The sequence below is a fragment of the Osmerus mordax genome, chromosome 20 (genome assembly GCF_038355195.1).
Source record: "Osmerus mordax isolate fOsmMor3 chromosome 20, fOsmMor3.pri, whole genome shotgun sequence".
In the NCBI taxonomy this organism is placed as follows: Eukaryota; Metazoa; Chordata; class Actinopteri; order Osmeriformes; family Osmeridae; genus Osmerus; species Osmerus mordax.
This window is the reverse complement of record NC_090069.1, coordinates 6,944,286-6,968,791: the sequence shown is the minus strand read 5'-3', so window position 1 is coordinate 6,968,791 and position 24,506 is coordinate 6,944,286. Positions and strand designations below refer to the sequence as shown.

Below are 24,506 nucleotides of genomic sequence, written 5' to 3'. Positions count from 1 at the left end.
AATTTTAGAATAAGGTACTGTTGCTCTGTTAATCAAATCCGTTAATATAAGATTGTACAGTACAGTAGAACTAGCAAGCCCAAGGCTAATCTCAAATGAACTAGGCTACAGTACAGTACTACAGCAGTACAGTAAATGGTTAAAAGGGTAAATGGACAGCTTTTATATTACCTTGCGAGCCTTTCTACCCCCTGAGCCATGGCATAACATACTCACATGCAGGGATGAAGCTTCGCAAGTTAAATTGTTAACTCATTGGCACTTTAGTTAATTTAAGGTGCAACTGTAACCCACTTTCAAATAGCTACTTTACACTAGCTAGCTAGCACAACTACGTCAGTTAACAACCGTTGTTGAGTACGAAATTGCGCGTCACTATGTCATTATTTCACAGGCAAATGTTCTTTTCGCAAACACTAAATTTGATTAGAAATGTTTACAATATAAAAACTTTATTACGTTTTTCTAAAACAAACTTTCACAAAAAGAAATCTTACATTGTACAAAAAAAAAAGTGAAAACAATTAAAGCTGTAAAGTTTGCAAAGTAATTCGTATAAAATGTTTTATGAAAACACCACATTCAACATCTGAAACGACTGACTCAAAAGGACAGAGATTACATTTAAAACATCGCCAGTGTATAAAATACAAACGTATGAACAGTTCAAAACAATGGAAGAATATGGAAACAAACCAGAAACTCTCCTTATTTCATACAGGAAAAATAAATAAGGCATTTATGTCCAACTGCGTCCTTTGGTGATTCAATAAATTAAAAAGTGAGAGACACGAGCCCCTGTTCAATGAGAGAATGTATTCAACTCTGTCACATTGTTGTAATAGCCTACAGTGATTAATCAACATTCATATTGGATTTCATATTCAATACCATGTATTTACATTTTCACATTCTATGGCCTATATAACAATTTTTAAAAATCTAGACATATATCCAATTAGATAAAATTTACAGATTGTTAAACTAACTTTATTTTCATAAATTCTTGCCATTACTTAGAAGAAGTGCACTGCCTTCGTAATGAATTGTTGGGCCCGGACACAATCAAGCTCAGCTGCTAGCAACCAGATTTGTAAAATTAATTATATTCCTAAATCTGTTCAAACTTGGCAGGCAATAACAATTGAAGAGCATACTCAGCTCTTCAAGACAACATAGGCTATCAAACATTAATATGAATTACCTCAAACGTTATGAAGACAAATGCATTACATTCAAGCCGATTCAAGAAATCTGTAAATGTCTCACCACACACACACACAATTTAATTGGTAATATGAGCATACAGTAGTTCAAAACATTGTATCAAATCCTTAATGGGTGCTTCTGTGTGAAATACGACTGACATGGAAGTATCGTATTTCTTCGATCAAACGCCGCCCTCTAAATGCAGCACCAAAAATGAACATTGTGTAATAAACGCCGCCCTCGATTAGGCTAATCGCTGCAGCAAAAAAAATCAGAAAACGGTTATTTTATTGGTTGAATTAAAACACAGTATTTATTACACAAGTAGCCTAAATCACAAGTGTACAATGTAAAATGTAATTCGCCACGTGACTGACGTGAGTGCTTTCTGCACAGTTTTCTGTTTGAAAGTTAAAGTGTAAGAACTTTTCGGCATGCTGCTTCAGATTTCTACACAGTGTAGACACGCACGGCTTCAATTTTACACTAGACTTTGCCCTCCTTATCTATTATTTGTCTATGGCTGCACTGCAGCTACAATTCACTAAATCTCTCTAACTAATTAAACGCCGCCCTCGAATAAACGCCGCACCAAAAATAAACATTGTGTTATAAACGCTGCAGCGTTAAAATCGAAGAAATACGGTATGTTTCAGATATGTATTTTCCTAATAAGGTTTTACTTTTTGATTTGCAATTGCTACATATGACAATTCATCCCAAAGGTTTGGGCAAATATACATTCAGTTAAGTTAAACATTTAAGTTTTTAGAAGAGGTGTGTCCAGGCAATTACACATGTGAAAGAGTCATGATTTACAAACTGTATCCATGTTTAAAATTTAAGCTGACATTTAGACAAATATAAAAAAAGAAATTGCCCTGATGCTTCTAAATCATATGTTTCCAGTTCAAGAAGAACAACGCAATCCATCTTTGGAATCAAATTTGTGGACACGTTTTTTTCTCCCCAAATCCAAAAGGTAATAACTGAACAAACCTAGTCATTTGCTGTCTCTTAGACAACTACTGAAATGACCCATGAAGTAACGTGTGATCAATTTAATAACCTAATTTAAGTGGTTGGTTTCCTGATTTAAAGCTTAAAATGCCAAACCAGACATTCACACATTCTGAACAAACCCAATTACATTCTGTTAAGTACCTTATCATTGTTCATTAAAAAGGCACACTCACTTTTAGTACTTATAATTGTAAAAAAAACAAAAAACACCCCATTCTTAAAACACTGCATTTCCTTACTTGGTGAATGTCACACAGCTCTTTTTAAAATGAAGTCATGTGAGCACTTTAAGGTGTGCACTTAGAAGTTGTTAACTTCAGGGCACCTTTGCTGTGTAGCATTTTCAGAGTTTTGAACTCAAGAGGCATCCTGTGAGGACCTGCATTGGAGAAGTATCGATATTTCAGCATATCATAGTAGTGGTACTTCACCAGATTTCCATTTCCGTCCCTTGGAAAAGGCCAAAATCCGTAAAGGTGAATCTCATTGCAGAAGCGAGTGGCCAAAGTGTACATCAACAGTCCAGTACTGGGTCGTTTTATATTGATCTTATTAGTCAACCAGTACCTAGAAAACAAGAACGAATAGTTATGCTTTGCAGAGGTTTCACAAGATACGTTCAATAATACAAAATGGATACACACACATGCAGACTATGATACACAGTATGTACGTAGTAAATTCATCCATCAACTTATTAGTTGCAGGGGCGTAGTTTTTTTTGTTTGTTGCTTTTTTCTAGTAACTGAGTATGCGGCCGTAAACTATAACTTAAGTAAAAAGTGGGGGAACAGATTTGCAGTTTTCAAAAAGTGGATGTTAGATGAAGTGGATGTATAATGAAATCAACACCCCTGATTTGTAGTGACAATAAAATCAAAATCATATGTGGATAATACGTAGGGTCTTATTTTGGGATGGAACAGAAGATCATATTGGCAATTTAATGGATTGACATTTTTTTGTGCTCAAGGTTTAGATTCAAGTTTAAGGCTGATATTCTGTCTTCTCTGAGGACTGACATCAAGAACAAACTGAAAATTCAAGTGAGCCTCATAGCAATTCATCAATTAAAGAACGATCCATAGTATTCAGATGGTGACGAGACTAGTTGAGGGGGAGTTACACCAACATGGAATAAACTTTTTTCCTGTGCACATGTTACTATGAAATAAAATTTATTTATGTAATGGGAAATCCCAACAAACAGGGAAATTAAGATATGTGTATATATAGTGACTGTGAACCTGCAAGCCGCATCACACTTCAACCAAACTATATTTAGCGCTGTGGCTGGGAGTCAGTTAGATGTTATTGAAAGAGCATGGTGATTGGCTGCTATGGCAACAAGGACATTGAAGGTGCCCGGGAAAGACAGACCAGGGCCCACGGTTGCCATAGCTGGGCTAAAGATTAGCAAATGCCAATGAACTAATCAATCAATACAATTCTTGAGCTACATGTAGGCTATACCAGAAGCGACCTCCAAAATGATCATGCCATCATGCTCAATCTGTGTTCAGTACAATCATGACAGCAATTCAAAGTCAGGGTCTTTGATGACTTGGAATATCACAGTACGAGTGCTGGGATCAGCCCTCAATCCCCATGTAATCTCATTTATACAGCTGATCCCAGATCAACAGTACAATACATTCTGTAACTATAGACTGTCATTTGAAAGACATTACCATCTTAACGTTATTTTATATTTTCATTCTAGCTTCTTCAGAGGAATTTTGTATACTTTATGTATACTGTTAAACTTGTGTGAGCATACTCCAACAGAAACGGTGCACATTGGGCAAGCACGAGGAACAGCTGGCTAAATGCGGGAGATATAATCACAGGGTTGTCCTCTCCCATGCTGGGCTGGTGCCATCGTGCAGGAACACACAGGTAGCTAGTGACCCTCCACGCACAAACTCCTACCCATTTGATTGGAGTGCAATAACCCTCTCCCCTGGCTACCCCAAATTCAGTATGTATGCGCATTGGTTTGCACTCCCTTTGAGTGTTCATACTTTATTTGCAGGGTTATGCTAAATTGTTGTAATAGGAGGTGAACATGAACGTGACATGAACAAAACAGAGGTCATCTTTGTATAGTTTTTCAACTTGATATAAATGCTGTTTAGGAAGTCTTTATGCCACTTTCATACTGTGCTGTAGAACCAACCTTGTTTGGGTATTGATAGTGTACGTATGTTTTCAAATCCTTAGGATTTTTCATATGTGTACACAGTATTCTGTGTAGTAACGTGCACAGCTCAGAACTCACCCTCGGACTGCATGTACCAGTCTGAGGGACGGGTAAGCCGTCTTCACCCTCAGCTTGCGCTTGATGATAAGCTCATTGACGCACTCCACATGCTTCTCACCGCCCTTCACCATGAAGGCGGGAATCCAGAGAACACTGTTGTTAAGCATCCGCAGGCGCTGGACGAAACGTTCAGCGTCACTGACATTCTTCAGGCCACCATAGGCCCGCTGGATGACCGATGGATTCATAGTGGTGAAATCAGACCTCACGCCCACGTCGTCAGCATACTCAGTCAACGGCGCAAGGTTGCATCTAAGGCCAGTTGAGCAGGCAGAAGAGATAGATGAAAAGGAATATAGGGAAATGGCAAGAAAGCAAAAAGCCACCAACAGCATCATATTAAAACCTTTGCTGCATCTCATAGCAAGTAAGCAAACTCAATTTACAGTGAGTCTACAAAGTTACTTCAACATAGAGTTTAAATTGCATACATGAAGAACGTCTTTTTTATCTGTGACCGATTAAGCCATTAAATCTACAATTATCCATTTCTTTCCTTCCAATCGGTCTCGGACACGCAAAAGACTAGTTTCTTTCTAAGGGCCATCAGGCTTCTGAATGGGACATTGATATGGACATTGATAAACTGTCGACACTCACACTAGACATTTTCAGCTACTAGTTGCACTTTCAGCTACTGGTTGCACTATCAGCAATATTGCACTAATTGTACCCTACGTCTTTAGGTTAGTATAGGTTATTATGTAAGTAAGTAAGACTTTATTTATATAGCACTTTTCATACAAGAATTGCAGCTCAAAGTGCTTTACATAAAATCAACAAAAACAATAATACAAGTGTTGATCTAAAACGTTTAACAAACCAAACTAGCCGCACTCTATCTGCGGTCTCTCGAATCCATCTTAGATCCGAGCTGCCACTTGCAGTTTCTAATACACAAACATGACAAGGGGGTAGACAGGACGAGCATAACATGAGGAGAGAGGAGGAGAAAACCTCAGCACATAAGCACAACAACATTTACAAAAACACGTGACTTGCAACGAGTGGGGGGGTAGACAAGCAGCATCTGGACCTGCAGCCATGGTAGGCGCTGGACACAGACCCGCCACCCACCCTGGGGAAACAAGCAGGCGAAGGCGTTGGATGGGGGTGGGGGGGTGGTGATCTCTGTAGTAGGTGAAAGTTAATGTGTGAGTAGGTATGGGTTGGCGCCCTCGACCTAGGCCACAATCAGTCCGATTCTCCCTATGCAGATTGTGTTGGCCAGGAGACATCCTTGGTCATGACCCGGGCAGAGACCAAGCCACAGATGTCGGTGGGGGGGGGGGGGGGGGAGGGAGGAGCAAGATAGTCTCGCTTCAGCGCTCTCCAGGGGAGTTGTTTTCCAGCGACGGCCTTGGCCAAGGCCTGTGTTGGTTACGGGGCCGAAAGTGGATAAGATTGGGGTAGTTGTTTTGACGAGTAGCCGCAACTCAATTTTCACGTCCACCCTTCAGGAAGGTCTCCATGTCCTCCATCTTCCTTTGCAGAGCCGCAAACTTATCCCTGTTGTAATCAATGCTGCGTTGTAAGTTCACAGTCTGAGCTCCAACAACTCTGCCCACCGCATCAATCATATCGGGCAGCCTAACGGGGCTTTTGATGGCTGCAGCCGTTTCCTTAATTTTCCGATATACAAAGCCAGCGCCTATTCCAAACAGCAGAAAGCCTGTAATCATGGTTCCGAATATGAAGATGTCTTCAACGTCCTCCACGGAAAGCGCCGCTAGACACACGACAAGCCAATTCTCCCACGCGTCCATCGTGTAGCCAACTGCGAACGTCCCGTCCGGACAGTTGGGTTCCCCCGAACCCGAGCTTCTCTTCGAGAAAATGGTGTCAATAGCATTGAGAGACCAGCTAATTAATTCCATGCTTCTAGTTTCGGAGAGTGATGATGAGAGAGTATCTTGAGACAAGACAAGACATAAGACACAGCCAAGCAGGGAAGGTCAGGGAGGGGAGGAGAGAAAAATGCGACTGCCTTCGCATTTTCGCTGTGTATTAGAGGTTGAGTATACTGTGTTGTATATTATTCTGTATATTTAGGAGGTCTATAATATTATATTTTAGCTCATCATAGGTGTAACCTATTGTACCTGAGTACTTATGTCATGTTATGGCCGGTTGCTTTGCGATGTCTTGTCCTAAGAATTTCAGTCCCCAGTCTGACCTTGGGTTGTTCTGTGCATCTGACAATAAATGACTTGAACTTTAACTTCCTGCCACTGACTTTGGTTTGTGGTTCATAACAGTTGTTACTCTGCTTTAAATTTGTTCAATGAATGAACATTATGGCGTCAGATTCATATCATAAATTGAGAGCATATATCATTTTACACGCGGAGATATTAACTCATTCAACTTTTTAAAAAAGTTAACTGCGTGTGCAGTGAAATTCTGCTCGAGGAGTTGAGTGTGTGTTTGTGTGGGTCTGTACAAAGAGGAGCCAGACGGGGATCTTTAAACACAAGCAACACAACGACCAGCAAAAGAAAAGAAAAAATCGATAACAATATTTTCTAATTTTACATCGTAGTCAAAATTATAGCGATATTATCGCTAATATTCGATATATCGCCAAGCCCTAGTCTCAGAGAGTGATTTGTTCATTTTCTCGTGGCTGCGCATCGGGACTGTTGCGGCTAAGTAGAGGTAACAGAAATTATTTGTTCATCTCCCGACTGTGTCTTCGGGTACGAGTCTTTGGATAATTGTTTCATCAGGAAGAAATCTTAATGCATCTAAACCAGCCAATATAAAATAAGTAAGATAGAAGGAAATAGCACATGTATGGCAGATAATATTTAAAAAAGAAAAACTCACGCATTAAATACAATACATCATGAGTTTTTATGACTTGAAATGGTCATTCATTATCACACTAGATTTAATTATCACGGCAACGTGATACGTGAGGGCTCCACTGCACTGAACTGTAAGTAAAGTTTAAAAAAAGTAAAGTTAAAAAAAGTAAAGTTAAAAAAAGTAAAAATGATAAAACCTGTAATTATTACTTGTGAACGAACTCATTCACGTCTCACTTAACCTAGTAGTCACGCAAAAGTGAATGAGATAAACAAATCCTTTCCGTTTCCTCTTCTGAGCCTATGCAGGTTACGTGAAAAATTATCCAAAGACTCGTACCCGAACGACCGGGGGGGCGCAGACGGCCAAACCTTGCCAGTATGTACCAGATGGAGATGGAGGAGGCAAATATGGACTCAATGATGGCTGTGTAGAAGTGCACCATCATTGTCTTTGGCAGGTTGAATTTCTTCAGCTGCTGCAGGAAGTACATCTTCTGTTGTGCTTTCTTGGTGTGGGAGCTGATGTTCAGTTCCCACTTGAGGTCCTGGGAGAGGATAGTGCCCAGGAAGCGAAGGACTCCACAGTGTTGACTGGGGAGTCGCACAGGGTGATGGCAGGGCTCGACATTATTTTTTTAAGGCACTTTTCCTTTGGACAAGTACATTAACGTTTCACTTGTCCATGTACAAAGTCACTTGTCCAGGTAAAGATTTATCATATAATAAAAAAAATGTTTAGTGTTGACGTTAGATAGCTAGCGTCGGCATCTGTGTACCTAGCAAGCATTAGCAGCATTTGTATTAGTTAAATGTACGTAATTAAATATAAGCTAATATTCAACTGTAAAGTATACACCTTTAAAGGATCCCTTTGTAAATCAGCCTCTGCCGGGCAGAAAGTGAAATTGTAGAAAAAAATAAAAAACACCAACTTTTTGTGGCAAAATCCATTGTTATGTCTACAAAATTATTTTAGATATAGTATAAGTTTAGCTAGCTTGCAAATACTGAGGATAGCCTACCCAGAGCCATACAAAAAGAGAGTTGCTACACACTTTGGTCTCGCCGACACGTGATCACGTGGTTCAAGTAGCTTGCTGTAGTTCCAAAAATCCACTGCTGTCAACCTGTTTGAATGGTTTTCGAATAGGCTGGCTAACGAAAGTCGCTTTCTCAGGCAAATGACGAAAGAAACAGGCTCGTTTAAAGAAATCCGAGATCTTCAGCAGGCTCGTATCTACAAAAAGCAGTCCTCCCTGACATTTTTGGTGTAGAATGGAGTGAAATGTAACATTGTGAACACACTCACTGCCAGTGAGTGGCCCGAGTCTGACTGAGGCTAACATCAAAACAGTGTAACGGGGGACCAAGACATAGCTGCTGCCCTAAGACTATGCAGGAGACGCATTCTCCCTCAAATTCCAAGACTTTCGTGACTCAAATCAACATTTGGATGCGACAGATCAATGGGGAAATTGCTTTCCCTCTTAAAGGCTGTCCTTCTCAACCTTTTTGGTGCAGAATTCACCAAGATGAAATTGTGTATAAAGAGAGCTTCTACACTATTATTTTAGAATGCAATGACTGAACGTCCTAAATCCATACTGATTATGAAAAGGTGTTCCACATTCTGTCCTTATGTAAATAGTGTGTTTGTTTGAGTAATTATGCACATCTGAATTTATATATTATCGAAGTTCAAAATAGCAAGTGTGGATAGCTAATATGTCATCTCCCTCTTACATTAGCATAAAATGTTGTGATCCGCGCTACTGTACTACGGAGTCCCAACTCATTGTCATTTGTGCCAGGTGAATGAACTGACGAACTGGACACACGTTTCCTGCCTTTGTAAAACTACACATTGCAGACAAAATCAAGGGTTAGCTAACACTAACACCAGCTAACGTTTGCTAGCTGTATATAAAATTTCACTGGGTCTTGCAGCTGTTTGATTGACTGAAATAATTATGAAATGTTATGTTCTACTAGCCATTTGCCTACTTTAGCAAGTCACAATATTTCCAAGCCCTGATAGTGTAACTGAGACGACACAGTAAATAATTCCTCTTTTAAGTAATAAGCCCCCGTTCAAGTTTTGAGCATTAAATTAGCTGCAAGCCTGTAGATATCTTGGGACAAAGCCACTTTTGTGTTTTGCTAATGCAGAATTTGGTCAAATAAAAATAAACGGAATGAGTGGCACATAACGTGAAGTAACATGGCATTTTATTTTGTTTGAGTTTTAACTTGTCCAGTGGGGCAAGTAAATTTCTCCTCCACTTGCCCTACAAAAAAATCCACTTGTCCCAGACAAGCCTTAATGTCAAGCCCTGGTGATGGGGCTGAGTGGGGCTGTATTCTTCCTGAAGTCTACAACCATCTCCACTGTCTTAAGAGCATTGAGCTCCAAGTTGTTCTGTCTGCACCAGGTCACCAGGTTGTCAGCTTCCCACCTATAGTCAGACTCATCCCCACCAGAGATGAGCCCAATGAGGGTGGTGTCGTCCGCAAACTTCAGAAGTTTTACGGACTGATGACTGGAGGTTGAGCAGTTGGTGTACAGGGAGAAGAGCAGAGGGGAAAGGACTCAGCCTTGAGGAGATCCGGTGCTGATGGACCGGGAGTCAGAGACATGTGTTCCCAGCTTCACGCACGGCTTCCTGTCAGACAGGAAGTCTGTGATCCACCTACTGGGGAGTCTGGCATGTGCAGCTGGGAGAGCTTGTCCTGAGGCAGAGCTGGGATGATGGTGTTGAAAGCAGAGCTGAAGTCTACAAACAGGGTCCTGGCGTAGGATGCCGGGGAGTCCAGGTGTTGGAGGGTGAAGTGGAGGGGTTTACTGCATCATCTACAGACCTGTTGACTCTGTAGGCAAACTGCAGGGGGTCCAGAAGAGGGTCTGGGATGGATTTGAGGTGTGCCAGCACCAGGCGCTCAAAATACTTCATTTCTATGGAGGTCAGGGCAACGGATCTGTAGTCATTAAGTCCTGTTGGCCTTGGCTTTTTGGGCACTGGGATGATGGTGGAGGACTTGAGACATGTCTCCAGGGAGGTGTTAAAGATGTTGGTGAACACCGGGGACAACGTTCAGGTCGTTGGCCAGGCAAGAATCGTTGATGGAGTGGGGGGCTTTGGGTTTGTAGTTGGTGATCTTCCTGAGCCCTCTCCAGACAGAAGTAGAGTTGTTAGCTGAGAAATTGTGTCTTAGGGTGCTTTCACACCTATAGTTCGTTTGCTTGGTCCGAATCAGTGGATGAGTTGCTACTTTGTTGAATTTTTCATTAGGTCCGGTTAATGTTCACACGGTCCTGTGTTAAGCAAACCAACATTTGTGAAAAAAAACAATGACACAGTCGTTTATCTATCCTACAGAAAATCTGAGGGAAAATCACTTCCTGTCAATCACATTGTCACGAACAACAATGGAGCAACAGCAGCGTATTGCGATAGGCCCCTACTATCTTTAATTGTTATGATTTGGTGTTGCACGACCAAGTTTTTTGGGTTGCTAGTTGGTCTTGTACCCAGGATTATATCAAGCCATGGGAATACATTTTTCCCGTCCCCCGAGCTACCATTTTCCATAAAACATCACGCACTTTTATGTATTGCTGCTTAAGTTTTTGAGCACTTGAACAGACATCTGCGTGATAAGAACAACCTAAAATGACAGAAACCATGCATGTTTTTTTGGTTTGGCTCATGCCCCATACTAGGGCTGGGCGATATGGGTAAAAAATTATCGATACCGATATTTATATTTCCATTTGATAACGATAATTAAGACAATAGACCACAGATCCGTAGTAGTAGCAAAATAAGTCTCTTCCTCAACTTTTTCCCTACACTCGGCATAAAGTTTAGGCAGTGCGGTGTGAGAGAAATATTTGCGGCCAGGGAGCACGTACCTGGGGTCAAGTAATTAAAGCTTTTTAAAACCTTGCTTTTTATCAATACCTTGGCGCAAACTCACACTTTCTGCATGTTCCAACAAGTGATTTTGCTTCAGCTGGTAAAAAAGGTTTCTTATATACTAGTATTATAATTGGACCAATACGCTGTTCTTATTGGTCCAGAGACATTCTAAGAAGTCCGCAAAACCAGACCTCTCCAAAGGTCCGCAAACGATTTACGGACCTAGCAAGGGTTGCCTTGGAGATGTTAACATGGCGTCTGCTCCATATTTGTCGGGTTTGATTTGGGATTTTCCCACGTATTGTTGTAGTATATAAGAAACCAAATATGGACTTTGACAGGTCTGCAAACGCTTTGTCGCGGTTAACAAACGTTTTAACTAATCTCTGCTTACAAAGGCGTTTGTAGACCATATTTGCAGTTTGTAGCATTACCAGACTTGGTATCCACCTGTTTGTTTACTACACAATTTGCACCGAACATTGCTCTGCTGTTTGTCGGATTTCAAAAAGCCAAACCACTTCCAAATAACTGAAGAAGACGAACCCTTTTTATCAATAATTTCTTCATTGGAAGTTGCTCCCTCGCCATGGCTATCGCTGCCACTGTTTTCGGCAATAAGACTCATTTTCCGCAGTTAACATTAGCTACTCCACTCGAGGTCCTCAGTATATTTTAGTGAGCGTAGGCTACTATTTCTCCGCAACTTCCTGCTGCATCACAGAAATTAATGGACTGCTGTTCCTAATTATTCTCTATCGACATTATCGATATTATTGAAACTGAATTAATGTTACGATATCTTTATTGAGAGAAGTCATTACTTCGATATTTTTTTTTATCGATTTATCGCCCAGCCCTACCCCATACGCTAACATGCAAGGGGTGGGACTTTTGACCTATACTGCAGCCAGCCACCAGGGAGGGATCAAGATGTTTTGGCTTCGCTTTTGGGGAGCTGTGATGCCGTCCATTATTTTTACAGTCTATGGTCCACACATATTACTGCTTCGTGTTACTTAGTCACAGATAATTATGTATAACACATAAACCAGTATGTAACTTCCATAAATAAACGATAAGTGTCAGGTGAATTCAACTCAAACCATTCAAGTATCTTTTTAAGTAGGCCTGAGCAAGAGAGAAAACTAAATGTCTAACTACTGTAATGGATTATTTTATAGGAGCACTTGACAGCATTTCACAATTGAATGCAGGCTGAAACAGCATATACAACTCAAGACAACCTGTTAAGGCATATGGGGGAATCATTTGAACCCAGTTTCTGGACATTTTTATTTAAGGGCTGACCCAATATCTGCCTGACAGTCATTGGAAATGACTGCTAATCTTACCATTACTGTGGCTTGTTTTAAATTAATGCAGGTGTTACACAACACCTTGAAAAATGACATTCCTTCTATTGCTCATTCAAGCCAAACCGATTCCTGTGGAATGTAAAAAAAAAACTAGAACTAGAAGTAGGACGTTGTCAGGAAGTACTAGTCTTGACTAACTAATTAAGACTAAAGGCATCTGCCTGGCTCATTTTCAAGCATCTCAAGTACTTCACAACTCCCCTGCTGAGATAGCTCCACTGCCAGTTGCAGAGGATCAGGCACAAAACCCTGACCAGAGGCTCCCCAATGGCTCACCGGTCGAGTGCACATATCATGTAGGCTAAGACATTGCAGCAAGAGCATGGGTTAGAATTCAGCCCAGACGATTTCCTGCATCTCCTCCCCCTTCTCTCTCTTCACTGTATTCTTTCCCATTAAAGCAAAAAGGGCCTGAAAATATATTTAAATAAAACAAAACCCTGACCCTTACCTACGTTGTGGCTACTGTAACATGCATTCATCCAGCCGTACACACCGACTCAGGGCTTTGCTCTGTGACGTGGTCCCATGACCCCTGCACAGAGAAAGAGGGGTCCTCACACTCCTACCATGTGGTGCTTCTCCTTCCGTGCTCCACAGTGGAGGAACGATCTACCCATTTCTACCATTCTTCCAACAAGGTCTCAAGACACATTTCTTCAAGCTCCACCTGGACTAACTACTACAAAAGCATCTTAGCAGTGCATTACTTTTGTAATACCTGTAAATGTGTCTTTTCTTGACATTTATATTTGAGATCCTGTTGTAACACCCTTGTAAGAGACAGCACCCATTAAATTGTGTAGTGTTGCACTTCAGATTATAACCAAACCCATTCTGCACTGTACTATGTAATATTGTACTTGATATTATTATTATTGTTGCAATATGCCTGGTAGCTGTGACGTAGTTACTTTGCACTGTGCCTGGATATCAATCCTTGACTCTGAACACCAAAATACTTTGAGAACTATGCACTTCTGAACCTTGACTTTCTGCCATACTTTCTATATGCTCTATTTGTATGTTGGTCTGAATAAAAATCAATAAACGTAAATACAGCAACTAAATACAGAGATAGTTTAAAAAGAAGAAGTACCGTATGACAAAATCATGGCTGTCAATTTCCTTCCCGCAGCTGCTGTTGAGAAGAACACCAGAGTTGCCCACCACGGCACAAGTATTAAATCGCTTGTTTTTGAGCGGTGAGACTTCGGGTAGCAAGCTGTGCAGTGTGTGTGAGACGTTCAGCGTCCGACGTCTGTCAAGGACATAATGTATCGTGTCCCCAGGTTTGAAACTGCTCTTCACTACAGAAACATCCCTCTCTGCATCCAGGAAACGAAGAATCTCCTTCCTGTAAAAATAGCACATAAAGCAGATTTGTGAGTTATCTTCTAGATCTTTTGATCTTCATGTTTTACCAATGCATATTTTAACAAAAGGCATACTCCACATTTAACAGCTAAGCTATGTTTATTCATTATACCCTTAAAGTAGGCTATTCAAGTCTTGCTTTTCACATTTAGTTTGTGGTAAATCTCATTTAAATTAGAATACTTTAGATCAATCTACATACAATACCTTAGAACGGCACATAAAAAAAAGCTTTAGAGGTTATTTGTTTTGTAACATTTATACTCAACAAGACCCTTTGCTATGACACTCCAAATTGAGTTCAGTTACTTGTCCTAGAGACATTTCAAAGATGATCAAAGGAAACGTCCACATGTGGCACTCACTGGCATGAAAGCCAAGCGTTACGCCTACCAGAACCCAGGTACCTTTCATCAGCTGGTCAATACCATCCCTATTATGAGGCACATGCTGATGAGGCACATGCTGTGGGTATGTTTATCAGTGGCAGGTACTGGTCAGGATTGAAGTTATTAATGGAGCTAAATATAGAGAAATCAATGAAGAAAACCTGCTCCAAAACACATCAACCTCAAAGATTTAACTGTCAGCATGACAAAAATCTGAAGTACACAGCCGAGATAATGTTGGAGTAGCTTTGAGACAAGCCTCTCAATGTCCTTGTGTAGTCCAGTCAAAGCCTGGACTGAATCCCTATAGTAGTGTCTCCCAGCAACAAAACTCATCACCCTGAGGAGCAGACGCGGAGCCAGTACATTCGGGGCTTAGCCCCAATCTAGGACATAGTCTGAGTATAATGTGATGCTAGATATAGACTCTGTTTTTGCACAAAATAGTTTAATGAGCTTTATGTAAAATAAACATTACGTTGGACACATTTTTATATTTGCTGAAAATTACAACGCTAATTTTCACCTAAAAGATTCTGGGGCTTTTGAGAAAACATTCAGGGCTGAAGCCCCAGAAGCCGCTCCGCCCATGCTGAGGAGAGCAAATCTCTGATGTATCAGCATACAATCAACAGATGAGCTGACACAGCAGCATAAATGACATCTGATAGCTGTCCTGGACATGTACTGTGTTACCAGAAGATAAAAATGTAAGCCCTAGTAACAGAGTCACAGAAAGGATGGCACTGGATGGTGTAGTGATGAATGACATCACTATGACATCACTACAACCCACAGAAAGTCTGTGACAAGACCTGGGGCCTCATGTATAAATGTTGCGTACGCACAAAAAGCTTGCGTACGCCGGTTTTCACGCACACGGGGTGATGTATAAAAATTTACTTGACGTGAGAATGTGCGGGCCGTCACGGAAACTTTTGAGCAGACGTGAGAATGTGTGGACCGTCCGCAAAGTCTTGTCTGGCTCTATAACATAACAATTCTAACTGAAAAGTGCCGAAACTCACCAAACATTACAAAATAAAGTTTCCACTACTACGTTTATGGCGTTGACTATTCAAAAACATAAAAATAAAAGTTTGATCATTAATATGGATGATCACATCAAAATGCCAAAACCCAAAACGGGAACTGCTATATAGCCTTATGTTTAATCCGCCACCACTTAATAACTTCTGTTAAACTTGAGGGTGTCAAACGAACAACAAAATCACTCAGGAAATGCATGTCACGCTAACCCTATAGCTGCCATGCTGTTACGATGCGCCACCACTCGTTTCTTCATTTTAAGTTTTACATCGGACCATTTCTTCTTAATTTCTGCCATGGTCCGGTTCTCTGAACCCACATCATGTATGGCCCTATAATAATAATGATTTTATTTGTAAAGCACTTTACATTTAGCTAAATCTTAAAGTGCTACAGGTTAAAAACAAGAAAGGGCGCAAATAGTGACAGTTTTCCACTCCGCCGACTTTCTTTTGTCCCTAATACCCGATGACAGGCCGACAAACAGGACACATTTTCTCGCCTCCACCTCTGTTGTCAGAACCTCGAGCTCACGGTCACCGTATTTCTTTGAATAAACGCCACAGCGTTTATTAAATAACGTTCATTTTTGGTGCAGCGTTTATTCGAGGGCGCGTATATTCAAAGAAATACGGTAATTCAGACAAAGAAATGACCTCAGGAGCGCATTTATAGTCCATCTGCATATTCATTTATGGGAGGAGGCAAGGCGGGGTCAGTGGCTCGTTCACATGCGGTCAATTTCACGTTGATTGTGATTTATAAAGGAAAGGTGCGCAGGACCTGGCGTACGACCGTTTTTATACATGTGAATATTTCTGTGCGTAGGTACTTTGAGTTTTGGCCGTACGCCATCTTCTGGTATGAAAGCTACGCAATCCTTTATACATGAGGCCCCTGAAGACCGCAGTGTGCCAATGGTCCCCTATGCAATCTTGATTCAGGAACTTAAACTTCCCAAAACCAAATGTGCAGGTGGAAGAGGCATAGTGTTTGTGCTTTTACAAAGTACTGACAAAAGGGTTTGAATACTTACATAAATTTGATATTTAGAGATCAAAACATATTTTCAAGTCATCAGTATGGGGTGAATAGCTAAAAAAAAATACATATATATATATATATATGTATGTATTTTTTTTTAATGTATATATGTATACAAATTCCTGAAAAGGCTAAATTTGAAACAGAATAAATGATGCATCAGTGCTTCACCATTAATCTGAAAACTGAAAACAAATATGTGGCCTACATTACTCAAAGTGAGTCAAATAGCAATTTTTTTTATTGGTTCTGTCACTATGACAAACAAAACTGCATCAAAACAAATTCCTGAAAAGGATAAATTAGCAAAAGGCTTGTGTAATGACGTTTTGCTGTTTGAGCATTCGGACATCTTTCTCCAAGGAGTATTATACTGCAGCCCTACTTAGAAAATCCCCTAGACAAGAGAGGAACGAAGGGGCAGGCTGCTATTCTTAGCATACAGAGCACATTTCCTCAACAAAAAAAATGTCTCCTCACCACAAAACGAGGCACACCAGTATGAGCTGTAATGTCAAGACCCTATTAGGTGTGTCCCTGATAGAGGTCAGTGGAGTGACCTCACCAGAGACAGACACTTGTCTGTGTAATTGGACAGGATCGAGAGAAACAGAGGAACTATACATCTCTGGGCTGCAGTGAAAATTATGAATTGCACTTTTATATAGAAGTATTGTGGAGTATGCCAGTGTGACTTTCCATTTGTGATTTAAATGGTACTCACTCTCCACACTAATAATATATGGCTTATAGGCTTGTGATACCCCATGATTGTTTTAATCAAGCCCATTGGCTTGTCTCGATATCGCTGATGTATTATTAAAGATCCTGTAAAGTAAATTCCATGTTTTGCTTCTAAGTACATTATATACGTACGAAAGGAGTTCCTGAAAGCATGTGCAAAGGGCTAAACTTTGTCGCACTGAAATGTGGAGTTAGACCGAAGAACAGTTTCTCTTCCGTTTTCAGATCAGGTTTTAATGGGCGGAGCAAAAAAAACTACCTATCTACGTCATTTCGACCAATCTACGTCAGATCACTGAATGGCTCCTGCTGCTGTACTGTTATTGTAGCTTACATCAGCTAGCTAGCTAGCTTCTGGATGTCTCCCACCACCCGCAACTTCATCTTCCCTGATGCAAGAACTCCAGCTGCGCTGCAACGCCATTTAAGTTCCCTATTGATAATGAAAGGAAAAATAGGTGGATAGATTTTGTGAAGAGCCATGCTCATGGACAGCTTCGGATAAACTCCAACAGCCGCCTCTGCACTGACCATTTCACGGCGGACAGTTTTAACATGGACCAGAGACAGACGGGGTTCACCAACACACGGCTTCTCTTGCAGCCCGGAGCCGTACCGAGCATCCCCCAGTTCATCCTCCGGTCGCACCTGGACCATCCACCGCCGCCAACAGTTCATCACTCAGTTCTGTGTGCTTGTTATAATTATACTAGATAACTTTTCCAGAGGTATCTCTGCTATGAGTTAGTGCAAACCGCTAACTTGATATTAGGCTACTCGGTGTAGAATGATGGTTATTTTGGTGAAATGGTGCTAGAAGTAGTTGGAGAGCTCACTGTCTGCTGACTCTGGTGTCAATTGTTACTCCTGTGTTACAGCTCAGGGGAACATTTCATTTATATGCATCTGTATGTTTCACTCATTGAACAAATAAATTCGAATTCTATACTGTTTTGTTCGGCTTGACGTAGCGTCCATTATCTGGGTCGTAGGTAGCTTACTTGAGAGAGGTGGGGCCTTCCAGCGAGGGGGCCGAGCATCAGCTCCTTCAGGCGACACGCCCACCCAGTCTCGAACAGAGAAGACTGCTGATTTTCTTACGATTTCAAAGCCTAATTTAACATACTACTTGTCGGTGTTTCATTCGAATTTGGATGGGTAGTTAATAACACATTATTCTGTGGTGTGGAGAACTCGTTTTAATTCCACTTTAAAGGATCTTTAAAGGGGTCATTGATTGCAGAACCGAATTTACCTTTTCACAGTTGAATAATGACAGTTCAGTGGGTAAAATGGACATACAGTGAACCTCAGTCCATTGACACCTCTTTCCTATGCAAATCTCACAATTAAAAAATGTATGTTCATCACAACAGCAAGCTTTAGTATGATGTTGTCACTAACAGTTATTAGCAATGCTAACGTATCCTGCCTGTATCTAGCATCGGTAGAATGTGTGATGATTTCGTTTATTGGCAATGGGGCTAACGTTATTTCATGTTTGTGACTGTGTTTCATTCAAATAAATAACCTGTGTTGTCATGTAAATCTACAATTCAAGATGCATGTTTTTGTCCAGATCTATTTTTCAGCAAGATAGCTAACGTCACTGTGTCCAATCCCGACCGCTGTAAACTACTATTGTCCAAACCCGAACGGGGTTTGGACACTCAGTTTCTGGTCTTTTTGCCAGCATTTTCTTTTGCTATCGCCAGCAAAGTGTAAGTAGTATTATTTTAGGCATACCAAACAATCTACGTGTAAAATTTCATGAACATATATGGACGTTTACATGTCTAAATAATATAGGAAAGTTACTTTGGCCGAAAGACCACTCGGCGACACTCGGGCGACGATCTTTACTCTGACAAGTGTGTCTGTGTTGTCATCGTACTGCTACTATGGGTTAGCATATGAGTGTATTTCAATGCTAGCTTAACACTACTTTGTCTTGCCAATGAAAATACACAATCATGTGTGACGTGATCTGTAGTCGAGGGGATGAAGGGATGGGGGCTAGCAAACTTTGAGAGTTCAACAAAACATCCAGCAGGTGGTGGTATACAGTCAAATTGAGATTTTATCACATAGTTTGGAGATGTTGAAGCGTGATATCTTATTGTGGAGGACATAACTACGTCCCCGGATATGTTGACAGCATTGATGGTCAGTTTGGTGACCCTGGATCAAGTTAATATCCCCAGAAAAACAGCAGCGGCCAGTGTTTAGAAGTGCGGTCGGGTTTGGACAAGGGTAGCGCATGGCTAATTTACCGGCGCCAGTGTCTTTTGACCGGCTCTAGTAAAGGCTAAGCTAACTCTAAATTTTTAAACAATATTTAGCTCGAAAGGTAAGAAGTTAAAGATTAACATGAAATCAGTAAATCAGCTGAAAACGTGATACGATTATTTTTATCAATATTTGAAGTGGCATTTTATCAGAATGTTAGCTAAAAACCGGTCGGGATTGGACACAGTGACGCTAGAGCTAACTGAAGCTGAGTTGAATCACGATAGTTTGTTTGCTAAGCTTTACTGCTAACGTTACCCACCTAAGTCGATCCTGTTTGCTTCGACAACAGAAGTGGAAACAACTAACGTAATCATTTCAAATGTTATCTAGTCAATCTGTTCAAAACACAGAACAATAACTGTATTGTTAAAACACAATAGATTAATTTGAACATTTTTATTTCAAGTCTCCACCTTCCAGTGCGGTTGGCCGTGTTGCGTCTTTGCTCCGCAGCTTCACCCGTTGTAAACGAACCAATCAGCGCGCAGCTCATCTATATATCCATGGGCATACCATAAAGTAGAAAACCTAGCGTTTTTCCCAAGCCCCCACCCCTCGCCCCTCGGCTTGAAGCAACGGCCCCGGTGGATGTAGATGATATTGCATTTCTTGTTAGACTTCCGGCTCTTCCGGTTGTTTTTATTCTATTAACTCCAGGCAACATTTACAGAACTATCTCCCCCAATATTTTTTGTTCGATTCTCGAACCTGGCTCATACTACTAGCTTTTTCATATCATAATTTTTCCTGATTTTTGCTAAGTTTGAAACCAATCCGAAATGGGTAAACTAGCAACCCATGTATTTGCTTACGTCAATAAAAGTTGCCTGCAAATGTGCTTGCGGATACTAACAGGGCACGAGCACAAAAGTTCACATTGGCCGATAGCCGATTTACCTGGAGGTGAAAGAAATAGCTTGAGTTGCCTGCCCTGTTGTAGCAAGTTCAGCAAATGGTTGTCACACATACATGAAATGTTGTTAATATAGTTTATTCCCGTAATTTTTAAACAGATTTGATTTTTCGTAAAAACTTTCATGACATGATGGCAAATATTATATTATGTTAAGCGTGAGCATAGATTGTTGACATGTCTATCTGGAGCAAAGACGAAGATTAATACTTTAACTGATAACCACAATAGGAAATTATATATATTTAAATAATATTAGTATTGCCTTCAGAAGCTTTTGTTAAACACACTCATTACTCTTTTTTTGATCGTGTCATCAAGCCAGACTGCTTTTGAGGGACAATGAAGGTCCTCAGTGACTCTAGTGACGTCTTGTATATAGTTCTGTTAATATGCCCCTTTCAAAGGCACATGTTCAATAAAGTAGACTATATTTTAGACACACTTCTCAATGTATTACATTATTACCAAGTCTTGTTAGATCACGTTATATCCATTAATAGGCGTTTGGTTTTGTAGGTTGAACATATAAAACACAGGCCACATTTCTACACTGATGTTAAATTGAAGGCAGTGTGAATTTTGTGGCATTTCGTTTGAATATAAAGTTGACAGTAAGCTACGGTAAGTCTGCATTATGGAAGATTTCTGTTACAAAAACAACTATTAAGCTTTCTTTGCCTGGCGAGAACAACAACGGAGCTAAGTGTTCATGTTAACAGTTTATTTAATCCGATACAATGCGTTGGAAATCATACTCATATCACAAAGAAAAAAAGCAACATATGTGATGAGTTCCATCTAGAATAGCCCTATAGCCTATTTCTAAAAACCAAGTGAAAGGAATACTATACAGTGACAGCATACATTTCCGTAAAGTTTGCATCATGTCTCTGATTCTTATCGGACTTGTACCCCATTCTGCCACTGCAATGCCTTAGCTCACACACTCGCAACCATATACATCTATGCTCGCGACTGGTTGTCGCAAAGTATGACGTGTACAGCTAGTTGCAAGCGTGCACGAGGTCTCGGAGCTAGGGAAAAAAAGAGCCACTGTTTAAAGCTAGACCGGAAGAGTCTACCGAGAGTGGAAAGATGGCGCGGTCCAGTTTCGTGCTCTTGCTTGCCTCACTGCGCCACTGAGCACTTTCCATAGAAATGAATGGGGACGCCATCTTGGAAGACAAAAGTTGCTTCCTCTAGTAATATTAACTCTATGGTTTTTCCCCAGGACAAATTCACAGGAAGCATCAGCGTCTCCTATTCGGAGACCTTAAGGAACAGTGTGAAATACCCCCAAAAAACAGTCAATCACCCCTTTAAATGTAAGAAATAAGCCTAAGTTTAGTCAAGGTAGTAGATGTGTACTTTGGTTCAGTGCCTAATCTACATAATATGGTGTATATGAAAGCAACAAAGTATTAGATTGACCCTGGCAATGTGTTCACCCCACTCCCCTCAAGAGATCCCGGCTATGTACACAGTTTATGACAAGTATTGCTATAGACAGGGTTAATGAAGGAGTTGGGTTATTTTAGGCCCATGTCCCAACACACTGCTCTCCATCCCGCTACAAAAGACATTTACCTTTGCCAATGCGACCCACTCGAATCCAACATCAATAACACTAAAGGGGCATACTCACCTTATCATGACGACTAGCGATGAATTGACTCGCCATCCTTCAATGGAGTGCAGGGGAAAGGAAGGCACTCTCCTGTTGAAGCCTTTCTCTGAGCCGTTAACCATCAGTCTGAAAGTGCTAAATTCATTCTCCCTGAGAATTGTGAGAGGAGAAAAGAAGAGTTGTCAAGTCTGTGTCTTTAGCAAAACCTTATCTGAAACACTTTGACCTTTTTGAAATATAAACAGTTTTTAAGTGTACTCAATACAAGTTACATCAACGGTCCAGTCCCATGCAACTCTTGAGGTAAATTCAACACAGCTCATTTTCAACAATAACCGTCTTTTTGTATACAATTTTACATGCGGTAGTAGTGCTAAAATAAGGACTTCTCACACAATCGAATTCCATTCATTTTGATGGATTGACGACCGTTATTAAGGTATTGGTTATAACATAATTTACTAGCATCAAATGAGTAGTACCCTCATTCTATGTCAGAACTGGTTCTGTGGAATCTTTCATCCTGCTTCATTGTTTAAATGTTTTTGTGTATTCTTTAAAAGACTGCCACAGTTAATTTCAACTGTTTTTATTCCACTGTTGTCTTGCGGTCTATTGTCCTTGTTTGAGCTACACTTGGAGTCTTAATTTTCACATGAACTTTCTGGAGAGGGGAATTAAATTCATTACATAGTCACCCAGTATAACACAACCTTTTAAACATATGTGTCTGGTGGTTGGAGTTGGACACCATTAACCTTACTTTTGAGTTTTTCTTCAACCCCTCATCCTTGTCCCAACATGCCAACCAATGCTTTGCCTCTGCCTGTCTTATGTTATCATAAAGATTAAACATGTGATCCATAGCTTCTACAGCTTGATAGCAAATGTCAGTAGGCATTTGGTGAGCAATAATTCTTTTTAGATAAAAATCTCTTGTGAAGTACTTCAGCAGATGTGTACAGTTCATGAGAGGAAATACCCCATTGTCTGATCAACACAAATACTGGAGATCTTGTTCTGCTTTATTAAACTTGCTAAACATCTGACTGAATAAAACTGTCTTCTAGATAAAAACATTTTATGGACTACTTTAAGTGAAATATATTTATATTATTATAATGGGACAATTTCATATGTCTAGATAATGCAAGCCAGAACTGCTTAACTGCTTAAAAAATATTTCTTCCTGTTTGTTTGTTTGTTTGACCTACTTTGTTAAAATGCTGAAGAGTGCTAAAGGGGAAACCACAGGCCTTACTTCTGAAAATGCTACTTTGACTGTTACCAGACAGAAACATAGACACACCTCAACACCTTCCTGTCTTTCATCCCCTAGTGCAAAAACAACCAAATGTCTGAGCAATTGTCACCATCACAACTGGACCTAATGCAAAAAAAAAACTTTTTACACTGATACTGCATTTCATTCATCGGAAACCTCTCAACTGGAACATCAGTTTGAATGTTCTGAAGGATCTCATTCAACTTGTTCATACATGATCTCTTTAAGATGTTCCTTGAAACAGTGTGACACGGGACAGAAATTCCAGTCTTTGGATCTCACGTGTTTTAATTGTAGCTACAAACTATTTTAACAAATCAGCTATTTAGAATTTGTGATTACTTGACTATTGAACTTTAAGTAGGTACTGTCTCTTAAAGTGTATATAGCTAGTAGGCCTGAGGATGTACAAAATAGTACACTGAGACCAATTCTTCAATGTGGTTTTGACTAAGATATAGCCCCAGTTTGTATGCCTGGCGGCTCTTGAAGGAGACACGGTCTCATAGAAGCACATTCAGGGAGGGAGATAATTTCGAAACTCCCCCACAAAAATGCACATATCAACATTTATTGTGTGATTATGTAGCTAACACGCACCTGGCAAAGAATTAACTATTAATACCGCCAATTGCGACTAAATATCAGTGTGACAGTGATTGCCTGTTCTGTCCAAACAAAGGAAAATATCCCATCTCAATACAATTGCCATGTACTTACTGGACCATAGCAGAAAAGTCAAAGTAAGACATTACAAGCAAGACATTACATAAATACAAAGTAATTCTTAAAAACAAAAGCAGTAAACTGGTTGCCTTCGACATGTCTATGGTAGACTAGAGAGGCACTGCCGCATGGTGGAATAATAGGCTACCTGTGTGTGTTCTATTGGCCGTATAATGGCAAAAGAACGTATCGTACCCATTGAGTCGAGCTTCCTGGTGTTCTTCACTTCTAGATATTTCTTTTGTCTTGTAGAAAATCAGAAGGATGCTTATAGTGCAAATAGTCCAACGTTTCCGCGTGAGACGCAACATCTCGGTATTAAAATCTTAACGATAGGTTAATTTAATAATTTCTTCATTGGCAAAACTGTTTTCCCCTCCAGTGCCCGG

At 40.4% G+C, this 24,506-nt stretch overlaps 1 protein-coding gene across 2 annotated transcripts; it reads right to left on the bottom strand.

Annotated features, from left to right (window-relative positions):
* Positions 1–431: 431 nt before the first annotated feature.
* Positions 432–24,506, bottom strand: st8sia4 (ST8 alpha-N-acetyl-neuraminide alpha-2,8-sialyltransferase 4). Of its 2 annotated transcripts, none has more exons than XM_067258608.1 (5): positions 24,313–24,506; positions 22,125–22,256; positions 13,767–14,024; positions 4,514–4,807; positions 432–2,799 (listed from the first exon to the last, which is right to left on the bottom strand). In XM_067258608.1, the coding sequence occupies exons 1-5, from the start codon at positions 24,426–24,428 to the stop codon at positions 2,520–2,522; spliced, it is 1,080 nt and encodes a 359-aa protein (XP_067114709.1). In that variant the 5' UTR covers positions 24,429–24,506; the 3' UTR covers positions 432–2,519. The 2 variants fall into 2 exon arrangements, with proteins under 2 accessions (XP_067114709.1, XP_067114710.1); XM_067258609.1 differs by lacking the exon at positions 432–2,799 and adding an exon at positions 13,123–13,202 and having other exon boundaries at positions 4,748–4,807.

Excerpts from the sequence above, each read along its gene's own strand:
- st8sia4 (XM_067258608.1), bottom strand. The coding sequence starts at position 24,428 with ATGTTGCGTCTCACGCGGAAACGTTGGACTATTTGCACTATAAGCATC. Across the intron at positions 22,257-24,312 it reads CAGGAAGCTCGACTCAATGG|GGAGAATGAATTTAGCACTT; the intron begins GTACGATACGTT and ends CACAATTCTCAG. Across the intron at positions 4,808-13,766 it reads AGCCATGATTTTGTCATACG|ATGCAACCTTGCGCCGTTGA; the intron begins GTACTTCTTCTT and ends AACTGGCCTTAG.